The 12,929-nt window shown below is 46.1% G+C and overlaps 2 protein-coding genes across 3 annotated transcripts in view; one reads left to right on the top strand and one right to left on the bottom strand.

Annotated features, from left to right (window-relative positions):
* Positions 1-955: 955 nt before the first annotated feature.
* Positions 956-12,530, bottom strand: RFNG (RFNG O-fucosylpeptide 3-beta-N-acetylglucosaminyltransferase). The gene is made up of 9 exons (XM_018561775.1): positions 12,462-12,530; positions 11,289-11,731; positions 10,167-10,215; positions 8,417-8,519; positions 7,360-7,513; positions 7,153-7,238; positions 3,814-3,979; positions 1,841-1,926; positions 956-1,087 (listed from the first exon to the last, which is right to left on the bottom strand). The coding sequence occupies exons 2-9, from the start codon at positions 11,676-11,678 to the stop codon at positions 1,009-1,011; spliced, it is 1,113 nt and encodes a 370-aa protein (XP_018417277.1). The 5' UTR covers positions 11,679-11,731; positions 12,462-12,530; the 3' UTR covers positions 956-1,008.
* A 58-nt stretch (positions 12,531-12,588) lies between these two features.
* GPS1 (G protein pathway suppressor 1) overlaps positions 12,589-12,929 on the top strand; it is a 26,653-nt gene continuing 26,312 nt past the window's right edge. For both annotated transcript variants that reach the window (XM_018561794.1, XM_018561795.1), the window contains exon 1: positions 12,589-12,740. In XM_018561794.1, coding sequence (XP_018417296.1) covers positions 12,708-12,740 — 33 coding nt within the window. In that variant the 5' untranslated portion in view covers positions 12,589-12,707. The remainder of the gene's footprint in view (positions 12,741-12,929) is intronic.

Raw genomic sequence — 12,929 nt, 5'->3', positions numbered from 1 at the left:
ATAGGGACACTTTCATGGAGGTTAAGTAATGGACATGTTTGTGGTTTCACTGTACGGCGGTGTCCTGAGGCGATATAACATGCTGATGCCAACTCATTCATGACCAAACCCAGCTGTCATGCCATGATAACAGGTAGACGGGCCATATACCTAAAGCCAAATCTTTCTTTTTCATAGATTTGGATAGAGTGAAGAGGCGATAAGAATACCTATGTGCCCCCATGAGGGAGATTCACTCTCTATTTGTCGTGGTGAAAGTGAGAAAGTCCTATAATTTGATTTTCAACTGGAATAAGGGGGGGGGGGGGTCTAGCACTGGTGAGAACCAAGAAGGGATTTCCCTTACTTCCCGATTTGGCAATGGGACAAGAAGTGAGGGGAGATGACAGGGGTTATAACCTTCCCCTCCTCGCTCAATACAAAAGAGAAAAAAAAAAAAAGGTTTGGGCTTTAGCGACTTTAAGGCCCCATTCACACAGCTCAGAGTGGGGCCGTACTAGTCCGTGCTGCGCGCACTGTCATATTGGGCCGCTCCCGGGAAGGACAGGTGCTGCGTGTGATTGTACGCCACAGCCTGTTCTTCTCTATGGGAGTACACGGCTTTACGCTCACCCGAGCTGCACATCCCTGCAGGTTTCCGTACTCGTACGCTGACAGGATGGATCCTGTCTGCGTCCGAGCACGGACACCCGCACGGATGTGCAGCTTGGGTGAGCGTATGGTGGCGTACTCCCATAAAGAAGGACAGGCTGCTGCATACAATCACACGCAGCACCTGTCCTTCCCAGGATACGGCCATGGAAGCCACGCAGATCTGTACGGGCTGATCCTAAGCTGCGAGACCTAAATGCGAACTTTCAACAATGTCTGTCTACCTTCTCTGCCATCCTCCGTGAAGATTGCTACCGAGATGAGGACAGGCATGCTTTTAGAGACCGGGTGCCATTATACATTGTTTCACAGAAACAAAAAATGGAAGACGTGGAATCGAGATGTGCGATAAGGAACTTATGTGAAGGAAGACGGGCGCTTCTTCTGTGGACACCAGCTAGTCTCTGGATAAAGCAGACAATGAAGAGTTTTGAACCTGCAGGAAAAGAAAAAACAAAAGTCAGCACAACATTTACACAGGCGCATTAAGTGTCATGGCGGCCCCTTTCTCTACTTCTACACTTGATTTTTCACTCCGCAGCGGCAGGAAATTACAATTGATCTCACAGTTGTAACTGTAAGCTTTGCACGCAGTTAAAGCCAACTGACATCACGTATGCTTAGTCTTCAGCTGCCTCCCCCCATGTTAAATCACAGAATTGCACATTAGAAAAAGTTATTAAAAAATAAAATCAGTAGAAAAATAAATAAAATGTACTTCCCTTACACCCCAAGCTCCACCCATGGCGCCTAAGCGAGGGCAAAATCATGGGCCATCTGTCAAGGCATCCTAAGCAGAAATATACAGATCTCATAAGACACTCCTGCAATGTCCTCTTCGGTGGTGTTCTAGGCAGACTACTTCCATGACGCCCAGTGTCATCCAACCCACTTCCTGTGAACTTAGGGCTTCATGGACATGCCCTCTGGGGGTGGGTCGTCAAGCCAGCCTCTGCTTTACCGGACAGAAGCGAACTCGCTTGTCATTATGTGATCACCACACTCTCCAGGAAGTCCCCCCTCAAAAATGGCGCAGAAAAAGAGGAAGGGCCCATGTAATCACTGACCCGGCCAGAAGGCAGCAGGATTTAAGGTTTGTATTAAAGGTAGAAAAAAAAAAAAGGCCGCATGACTGTGTGCTGGGCAACCATATTAATAAACCTGCTGTGTGGGGCAGGGTTTGACTTGCCTTGTTGGGTCCTGCTCTAGGCTGAAGGCTCCAGCAATTTGTACAATGTTCCTTCTGTTTCCGGGGCCACCATAGCCCAGGGTTACCTTGATAAAACAGAAAGGAGAATATATAAAGCCACAAGCACCTGGGACATATAATACAAGCCTAGAAATCATACGGTGCTGACATTGTGACAGGTTAGAGGACAGGAAGATCTTTTACTGAGAATTACCAACGGTGAGAAATTTCTGTCAACTCTGATACATTGCTGGAATGTGAGAGCTCACAGACCTGCAACCAGCAGATGTATGTATGAATGGCCACAATTTACAGTGTTCTGCAATTAGGCAACCTGACCACCACTGGCTGAAGAAACAAACAGAAGGAGTGTGGCTCAACTTGGGAGAGTGACAACATAAAAACATATGCATGGCAAGAACATTGAGGGAAATGTATCAAGACTGGGACAAAAACTGGAGCAGATGTGCATGGCAACCAATCAGCTTCTCTCTTTCATTTTGAAATCTTAACTGAACAAGCTGAAGAGAGAAACCGATTGGTTGCCATGCACTTCTTCTCCAGTTTTTGTCTCCTCCAGTTTTGATAAATTCCCCCCCATGCAGGGGCGTATCTGCCGCGAGGCAAACAAGGCGTTTGCCTGGAGCGGCAGATTCGCTGAGGGCGGCGATGCTGCCTTGCCTAGGGCAAAGCTGCACATCCTCCCCCCCCGGACTGACCCGCCGATTCCCGTAGATGGCATCACCCACCTCTGTATAGTGCGCTCTCGCCACCAGCGCCACGACACAGAGCAGCAGCCGGCATCTAGCACACAGCGCCGCTGCTGCTTGCGGGCCGTCACGTGACGCGGAAGTTTTCCTCCTGTCATCGGCTGCTGCTCTGTGTTGTGGTGCTGGCGCTGGGGGCGAGAGAGTGATGCCATCTACGGGAATCGGCAGGTCAGTCCGCGGGGGCTTGCACTCCACGAATCCTAGGGCAGCAGCAAAGTTAAATACACCGCTGCCCCAATGTTTTTTAAAATGTAGGGATAAGTGCATGCAAAGTGCACTCATCATTTTTGACCCTTTTGGTGCCCTAAACTAACCCACCCACCCCCTCCACAGGTACATACTTACCTTGATCCGAAGGCCACGGCCTCTGGTGTTTATTTACATCCAGAACGGCAAGCCTCACTCTCCAGATCGCACCTGCACATTACCCAAGGCCAGAGACGAAGGGAGGCAGCCCCATAGAAGTCTATGGGATGGTAATGAGCAGGCTCTGCCAGAACAGTGAGACTTGCAGTGGAGGAGGGAAGCATATCAGAGTCTATCTAAAGCCAAAACTTTTTTTTTGAGTTTTGGGTAAAGTCCCAGAATACAGCTAAGTGAGATAGGGAGCTACAGATTGAGAACTTGCACCTCCAAGTTACGGTCAGTATCCCCATTAGGGAGATTTGCTTTCTCAGTCTGCTCTGGTGACCACTGTCACCAGGACTTTAAAAAAAAGGAGGGAAAAGCTAATATTTTGAATTGGCAAAAGGGGGCATTTCCCTCACCATGGAGAGTTTTTTTGTCTACAGGTCAGGAAGTAAAGAAAAATCTCTTACAGGATGCTCCTCCCAAAAAGCCTGACCAGCGATTTAACCTTTCCCTACTCTGCCCAAAATAAATAAATCATTAAAAAGAACCTTGGGTTTTAGATATATTTTAGGAATCCATTTTAACTAAAGCAATCAATTGGGAGAGGGGGGTCGTCGAATTGTGCACATGGAGGCAGCCATCAAAGGAAGGACATATGTGGAGCATAAAATTAGGATCATGAGATAATGATCTCTGCTTGCTTATCTATACAGCCTTTTCAAGATTATATTGACTCAACAAACAGGTAGAAAACACGTTTAGTATAACGGTATGAATGCATAAAGGTCATAAGAAGAGGTAATTCCCCCTGTGCCCATTTATTCATCAGTGCCTGGAATAGGGAACACTCACCTGCTGCAGTAGGGAATTCTGGGGGAGTCTCTGCAGATTTTCCAGGTGCGAGTGGAAGAGGTCGCTGTGCTGCATTTTCACCTCCAGCAATCCTTCAATAATGTACCCGATGGTGCAGTCATCAGGGAGCCGAATCTTCTCTGCCGTGCTAATGAAGTTTCCCATGCTAAAGATGAGGCAAAGAATTCGGTCACTGTCACAGAGCAGTAACACGGTATAGGTAAAACTGCCAGTTGACCGCAGCCCCAAAATATAATTTAGTTGTTTTTGGATTAAAGCTGAACCCTGGATACAACAATTATATTTCTCAATAGCCACAAAGGATCTAAATCCAAAAGTGTGTAGATTACCGACCATCATACTTATTTGAGCCTTTTGTACCTCCCATTCTAAAACCATGGGCATTAATATGGAGTTGGCCCCTCCTGTGCAGCTATAACATTCTCTACTCTCCTGGGGAGTCTTGCCTCAGGATTTTGGAGGGTGTCTGTGGGAATTTGTGCCCATTCATGCAAACGAGACTTGTGAGGTCAGGTACTGACAGATCCAAGAGAACACTCCCAGGCCTGAGCTGTTCCCAGCTCAGCTACGTGTGCTGTCCATGTCTGGTGTCCATCACTTCCCCTCCTCATTCTAGTCGTAAAAGATGTGAAGCCACACACAGCTAATCCATGAGACTCAAAAAACAACCTCCAGAAGAGACACCGCACCCACGACCTCACTCTACCGTGTTTGGGGCTTGATTGCCGAACCAGGTACTCATGTTGGACAAGAAGACCTCCTTATTCATCCAGAGGAAACACCCCACCCATGACCTCCCCCTCTGGCGCATTTTGCCCTTATGACGGGGCTTAATTGTAAAGCCAGGTATTCATTTTAGACAAGACCTGGCTTACAATCAGCATTCCAAGTCATACCAAAAAGGTGTTCAAAAGGGGTCAGGGCTCTATTCAGGCCTCTCGTGTTACACCACATGAAACTGGTAAAACCATGTCTTTATGGAGCTGGCTTTGTGCACAAGAGCACACTTACGCTGGAATAGAAAAGGGCCTCTACCAAACTGTTTCTGCAAGGTTAGAAGCTCACAAATGTTGTTGTATGCTGTATGCTGTTGTATGAAGCTAAAATGTTTTTGTATGCTGTAGTATTACAGTACCCTTCACTGCAATCACTTGAACATTTTCAAGAGGTGTCCACATTCTTTATATCATATAGAGTAGGTGTCAAAAAATTGGTTATATACTGCATCTGTGGAGGTGGGCTACAGACACTTAAAGTGACATTAAACCCTCAAATTTTTTAACATAAAACAATAGTGTAATGTGCGCCTTACTGTAATCCATGGTTGTTTCCCTTCTCTTTGCTGCTCTTCCTTTTAAATCTGTATCTCTTCTCATGCTGAGCAGAACTTCTGTTTTGTAGCAGACTGCCTTGTCTCTGAAATGGATACATGGTGTCTGTGTGTAGGTTCGCAACCTGAGCCAGCACTACAGGAAGAGGCACTCAGCTGCAAAGGGAAGTTCTCCCCAAGCATGAGGAGAGATACAGATTTAAAAAGGAGCAGCAAAGAGAAGGGAAACAACCATGGATTACAGTAAGGCACACAACAGTATTGGTTTATGTAAAAAAAAATCTGAGGGTTTAGATTTTCCAGGTGCGAGTGGAAGAGGTCGCTGTGCTGCATTTTCACCTCCAGCAATCCTTCAATAATGTACCCGATGGTGCAGTCATCAGGGAGCCGAATCTTCTCTGCCGTGCTAATGAAGTTTCCCATGCTAAAGATGAGGCAAAGAATTCGGTCACTGTCACAGAGCAGTAACACGGTATAGGTAAAACTGCCAGTTGACCGCAGCCCCAAAATATAATTTAGTTGTTTTTGGATTAAAGCTGAACCCTGGATACAACAATTATATTTCTCAATAGCCACAAAGGATCTAAATCCAAAAGTGTGTAGATTACCGACCATCATACTTATTTGAGCCTTTTGTACCTCCCATTCTAAAACCATGGGCATTAATATGGAGTTGGCCCCTCCTGTGCAGCTATAACATTCTCTACTCTCCTGGGGAGTCTTGCCTCAGGATTTTGGAGGGTGTCTGTGGGAATTTGTGCCCATTCATGCAAACGAGACTTGTGAGGTCAGGTACTGACAGATCCAAGAGAACACTCCCAGGCCTGAGCTGTTCCCAGCTCAGCTACGTGTGCTGTCCATGTCTGGTGTCCATCACTTCCCCTCCTCATTCTAGTCGTAAAAGATGTGAAGCCACACACAGCTAATCCATGAGACTCAAAAAACAACCTCCAGAAGAGACACCGCACCCACGACCTCACTCTACCGTGTTTGGGGCTTGATTGCCGAACCAGGTACTCATGTTGGACAAGAAGACCTCCTTATTCATCCAGAGGAAACACCCCACCCATGACCTCCCCCTCTGGCGCATTTTGCCCTTATGACGGGGCTTAATTGTAAAGCCAGGTATTCATTTTAGACAAGACCTGGCTTACAATCAGCATTCCAAGTCATACCAAAAAGGTGTTCAAAAGGGGTCAGGGCTCTATTCAGGCCTCTCGTGTTACACCACATGAAACTGGTAAAACCATGTCTTTATGGAGCTGGCTTTGTGCACAAGAGCACACTTACGCTGGAATAGAAAAGGGCCTCTACCAAACTGTTTCTGCAAGGTTAGAAGCTCACAAATGTTGTTGTATGCTGTATGCTGTTGTATGAAGCTAAAATGTTTTTGTATGCTGTAGTATTACAGTACCCTTCACTGCAATCACTTGAACATTTTCAAGAGGTGTCCACATTCTTTATATCATATAGAGTAGGTGTCAAAAAATTGGTTATATACTGCATCTGTGGAGGTGGGCTACAGACACTTAAAGTGACATTAAACCCTCAAATTTTTTAACATAAAACAATAGTGTAATGTGCGCCTTACTGTAATCCATGGTTGTTTCCCTTCTCTTTGCTGCTCTTCCTTTTAAATCTGTATCTCTTCTCATGCTGAGCAGAACTTCTGTTTTGTAGCAGACTGCCTTGTCTCTGAAATGGATACATGGTGTCTGTGTGTAGGTTCGCAACCTGAGCCAGCACTACAGGAAGAGGCACTCAGCTGCAAAGGGAAGTTCTCCCCAAGCATGAGGAGAGATACAGATTTAAAAAGGAGCAGCAAAGAGAAGGGAAACAACCATGGATTACAGTAAGGCACACAACAGTATTGGTTTATGTAAAAAAAAATCTGAGGGTTTAATGTCACTTTAAATATTAATGTGTTGATGTTGGCAATGCAGACGCTTCCTATTTTTCCACACTTAGCTCAATGATGATTCACTCACCTAGCCCAGGGGCTCATCTTCAAGGCCAGACCACGGCTGATACAGAATCCAGCACCACCAGTTGCAAACAAGAACTTCAGAGATGCCTTAACGGGGGAAAAAAAAAAAAAAAAAAAAAAAACACATGAAGCAATAAGTGAGGTCCCCCGCTTTTCTATTAATACAAACATCTTACTGAAAAGGAAAAATAATTTTAGACCATCTCACCGAGCCATCGCCTTTAACTTTGTCCAGCGTCTCCACAGGGTGATCCAGGCTGGGTCGTCCGACATAAACATCCGTGTTGTGTGGGAAGGCGGAAAGCAGATCTAACAGGGCACGTAGATTCAGGTAATTGTCATCATCCAGGTGACAAAACCATCTACAATAAATAAAATAGATCAGCTTTTCACTATAAACATACACCGACCAACCACTTTATTAGGTACACCTGTTCAATTGCTTGGGAACACAAATTGCTAATCAGCCAATCACATGGCAGCAACTCAATGCATTTAGGCATCTAGACGTGGTGAAGACGACTTGCTGAAGTTCAAACTGAGCATCAGAATGGGGAAGAAAGGGGAAGAAATTGCTGGCGACGTACACTGTACGTCGTCAGTCACGAAGGGGTTAAGGGACTTTGAATGTGGTGTGGTTGTTGATGCCAGACAGGCTGGTCTGAGCATTTCAAAAACTGCTGATCTTCTGGGATTTTCATACATAACCATCTCTAAGGTTTACAGAGAATGGTCCGAAAAAGAGAAAATATCCAGTGAGTGACAGCTGTGTGGACGAAAATGCCTTGTTGATGCCAGAGGTCAGAGGAGAATGGGCAGACTGGTTCGAGATGATAGAAAGGCAACAGTAACTCCAATAACGGGGGATACACTGTCCTTCCTTCTGGAGGGGGGCTACTTTTGTTCCTCATGGTCCCTGTGTGTGTTGTAAAGTAGTCACCTTTCCAAACTCCCTCCCGTGATGGACTTCAATCTCATGTTTTAGTTCACTTCTTTATATTGAGATTGTAGTCCATCACAGGAGTGAGCTTGGAGCAGTGACTACTTTACAACACACAGAGGGACCATGAGGAACACAAGTAGCCACCCTCCAGAAGGAAGGACAGTGTCAGCAACAATTCAGAGATGATCTGAGGATCTACAGCCAAGTGATAGACAAATAAGATACATTTTTGTTTATAGTTAAGGTTCCTGAGTGTATTTTTAAGATTTAACTCCTGAGTTTAGTGCCACCGTAACAGAAATAAAATGGAAGCATGTCTTACTTCTTGGAGGAGGGCACAAACTTGTCATACTCGACAGCCATCTTACAGCACAGAGCCTGACGCGTGTGCACTGCGGAGCAGTTCGTGTTCACCATCTGACTTCCTACAAGGAAAAAACAAAAGGGAAGTAATTAATGTTTGTTCATAAGCAGCTAAGCCAGATACCTGAACTATCAAAGTCAGCATGGCGGCCAGGCAACCAGCAGTGTAAGTACCTGAATTTGACTTATCAGCCATTTGCAATCCCTGTACAAAAGGGTTTCGAGTGGAGGAGGGAGAACAGCACAAGGAGCCAGTCAGCTGAGCTGCAGTTCTCATGTGCTAGCAAGATGAATGCTAACTGTAGACGAGAACAGAGTAGAGCTGCAACAACTAATCGACTAAATCGATAATGAGAATAGTTGGCAACTATTCTCATCATCGATTAGTTGTTTGGGGAAGGACGGAGAGAGAAGAGAGGGGAGGGAATTGAAAAAAATTTATCGGGTAACTAATCGATTATGAAAATAATCATTAGCTGCAGCCCTAGAACAGAGTGACAGAGAAATTAGCTCAGTCTGCTACTTCTCCTTTCACTGTCCAGTCACAGGACAAGAACTATGTTACCAAACTGCAGCAAAGAAAAGTAATGTCTCTGCCCTGCTAGACATAGGGATGTGCTGTGTGGCTGAGCTGTGTACATTTTAGGACCGGATGGACAGAAATACAAATCATTTGGCAGGCTGTATCTGTTTATTTACTTGCCTGGAGTTCATCTTTAAGGGCTAGTTCATACCATATACAGTGCGTTCCAGCACAAGTTGCTCCAGGAACGCGCTGCATCGCATCCCGACCGGCATACTGCCAATATGCTATCACATGGGGGGTTTGTAAGCCCCCTCTCCCCATGTGATAGCAATTAAAGCAAAATAAAAATACGTTTTAAAAATAGTATCAAATTAAATAAATGTAAAAATATTTTTTACAAAACAATGTTTAAAGTCCCCCGCGGGTCATAACTTAAACACGCATCGGGTGCACCTATATATGAAAAGTGACGATCGCGATATACATGTTGGGTGTCTCCAATATTTGTGCGCATCTCAAAACTGATGACCTGTTGGGACTTTTAAAGCCTCATCTACGGACTTTTTGCGGGACTGAATTTTGTCGCCATTTCACAGACGCACACAATTTCTAACTTGGGCATGTCGAGTATCTATTTACTCGTTGTTACCTCATCTTTTAACTCATTTTCAAATAAAATATATTTTATTGTGTTTTGGGGCACTAAAATGTAACTTGAGTGCATTTTTTACTACATTTTTGGGTTTGATAATAAGTTGCGCTAATATCGTGCAACATCAAAATTTGGAACTGCCGCCATTTTATTCTATAGGGTCTTGGCTTTTAGAAAATATATAGGAGGGAATTTATCAAAACTGGAGCAGACAAAATCTGGGGCAGCTGTGCATGGCAACCAATCAGCTTCTTTCATTTTCAAACCTTAACTGAACAAACTGAAGAAAGAAGCTGATTTGTTGCCCTGCACAACTGCTCCAGATTTTGTCTGCTCAAGTTTTGATACATTCCCCTCATAATGTTTTGTGGGTTTTAAGTAATTTTCAGGCCTAAAATGTGGATTATAACAACATGTACACAAAAAATTTTTTTAAAAAGGCCTCAGTCATGAAGGGGTTAAAGAATAATCCACTAGCCCGGCTGTGCTTGGTCTGCTATCTCCAGACACCCCATAACCTGGATCATTTACCGGCTCTCTGGCGCAGTTCTTGGTCCTCGAAATCCGTAAAGATGAAAGCCTGATGAAGACACAAAGAAAGGTTTTTACAATGACAAGCTGTTACCTTCCATCAGATACACATACATGTGACCACCTACATACAGTGGGGGGAATTTATCAAAACTGGAGCAGACAGAATCTAGAGTAATTGCCCATGGCAACCAATCAGCATCTCTCTCCAGTTTGCTCATGTAAGATTTGAAAATGAGAGAGAGAGAAGCTGATTGGTTGCCGTGCACAGCTGCTCCAGATTCTGTCTGCTCCAGTTTTGATAAATTCCCCTCAATGTGATCACTGCTCAGTATCTTTGTTACAATTCAGCATATTCCCCAATGAAGAACTTAAAGCTGAACTCTAAGATACGTCCAAATTTTCCCACAACACTTCCTTTCCGCAGATGCAACAAGCAATATTCCTCTACCCCCACCAGCAGGAAAATTACATTTTAAAAGCCCATGATGTCCTTACTTCTCCTAAATGCAGGTATGTCTGGAGACCAGGAGGAAGAGGCGGGATCACTCATGTGCTGACCTCACATCTATTCACTGACAGTGTTCTTAGGATCCCATTTACATAACCTGCCAATCAATTCAGGCCAGAAGTGAATGGTAGACTTCTGGCCTGTCATTCAACTTGGATTGTTATGGCGGGTGGTACAGACTAGCTTGTCAATTCAATGAATCTGTCATAGTGGGCGGGACAGACCAGAAGGTGTGATGGAACGAGACACGTGAAAACCTTCTGTTCGAAGAAAGGTTTAGGGCCAGTTCACACCAAGTGCGGTGCGTTCCAGAGCGGTAGCTGCTGGAATGCAAAGCAATCACACACTAAACTCCCCCTTTGTTCTGGGGCAAGAGCATTGAAGCCAATGGCACCGCAGCCACACACCCCCGCCCGCAGTGCAATCGGACGCATGGCAAAACATTGCCTGCGTCCCAGTCCAGTGCGAACACAAAAAAAATGCTGCATGCTCTATCTTTTTGCATTCGCACTGGACCGGAACGCAGGCAACGATTACGATGATCATAAAAACGAACCCTCTGCAGTGACACCAGCGTGGGCTGAGCCGGCAACCAAGCCCGAGCGTCTCACCTGCTTTTTGGCTTCGGAGATCCAGGTCTGCAGAAGAAGATCCAAGCGGGTCTTGTGGTACTTCTTGGTTGTTTTCACCGCGAGGAACAGATCCTCTAACCGAAGGCGCTCGCTTGACCGAGATTCATCCTTCGGACCGACGTTCCCAAGGGACTTCACGTGGTCTCTCTTCCCCTCTTGGGGATGGTTGCTCACGTCCTGGGCGGCGCGGGAAAGCCTGGGGACGTCAGATCGGGGCTCCAGGAAACTGCGGGAACAGGTGAGGTTGCAGGCTGGGACCGGCCTGGGAAGGAAATGCAGCCTCCGGGGGCCGAGAAGGAAGACGATGATGCAGACTGACACGGAGAGCAGGAAGCAGATCTTAGTCAACACAATGCTGGAGATTTTCATTCTTCAGCCCTCTGGGGAAGGGCCCTGGGGAGCCAGCTTTGGCATCGCCGACACTGAGGGGACACGGAGGGGGGGTCAGATGTCAAAACTTTATTGATATCAGTCAGGACATCAAACATTTTATTATAAACAACAGTGGTCCAATAGATAGATCCAGTCAGCCTTGTCTGGGAGGAGGCAGTACCACCGGCTTTCTTTTTGAACCGAAGGGGATTTTACATTGATATACTGCCCAATGGTACACAGTTGTGGCGTGGTCACATTGACCCCCAAAGGGCAAGTCTGACAAATGGGACCGCTTGCCATGTCCCCATCCACAGATGTATGCTTACTGAGACCCATAGACTTCAATGGGGCTGTACTGTGCAGCCAGCAGAGGGAAGACTTTGGCACAGGATGTAAACAAACATGGGAGGCCATGAACGCTGGATGCATCTATGGACGGGGGATGGTGGACTCTGTGATGTGTGGGCGAGGGAAACCAAAAAAGTGCACTTTGTATTAAAAGTAAATTAACTAAATTTCCCCCCTCCAGCTTATTTAAGTTTGATGAAGTATTTTAGGAGGGACCCACACTACACAAGTGGACTTTGCTTTAAAGGTCAAACTCCTTTGCTATGCTTAGTGATCTGGAACAAGCATTCAGTCAGTGAAGTATGAATTCTTGACCAGCACAGCTGTTATGAAACAGCTCCAGAGCTTAACATTTTTACCAGGTTCCCTCTAAACCCATATATACCTATGTTATTACAAAATATCAGTATTACTATAGGGCCCCCATACCTGTCTGTGTCACACGGCGGTGCCCCCTCAACGCTGGTACCCCAGCATCTCCCAGCCACCTCAGCTGGTTTAGTGACGTCATCCGCCCGCGCCACTGAACGTCAACAGCCTTTCTAGTCCTGGCCCGCACTCGCTGGTTCTGACGTCGACGCCTACGTCCTCTCACCCCCCTAGAGGCGCAAGGCGCGTAACCCGGAAGTGGTCGGTGGGTCGGGGCCGGAGCGGCATAGAGCGAGGGGGTTGACGATGCCTCTCCCGGTGCAAGTGTTCAGCCTGCAGGTTAGAGAAACGGGCGGGGTCAGCTGTGTATTGTATGTGTAGGGGTCACCGTTCCCCTGACTCTGGAAGGAGGGCTGCCTGTGTTGGCCATAGCAACCTAGCCCAATCCTCTTTCCATTGGAGATAGACAGCCTGGTTGCTGTGGATGACATGAGCTGTGGAGTCCATCTAGGGAGGAGGAGGAGGGGG

The sequence above is a fragment of the Nanorana parkeri genome, unplaced genomic scaffold, assembly GCF_000935625.1.
Source record: "Nanorana parkeri isolate BGI_ZX_2015 unplaced genomic scaffold, ASM93562v1 scaffold544, whole genome shotgun sequence".
Lineage (NCBI taxonomy): Eukaryota > Metazoa > Chordata > Amphibia > Anura > Dicroglossidae > Nanorana > Nanorana parkeri.
This window is presented reverse-complemented; position numbering and strand designations above follow the sequence as displayed.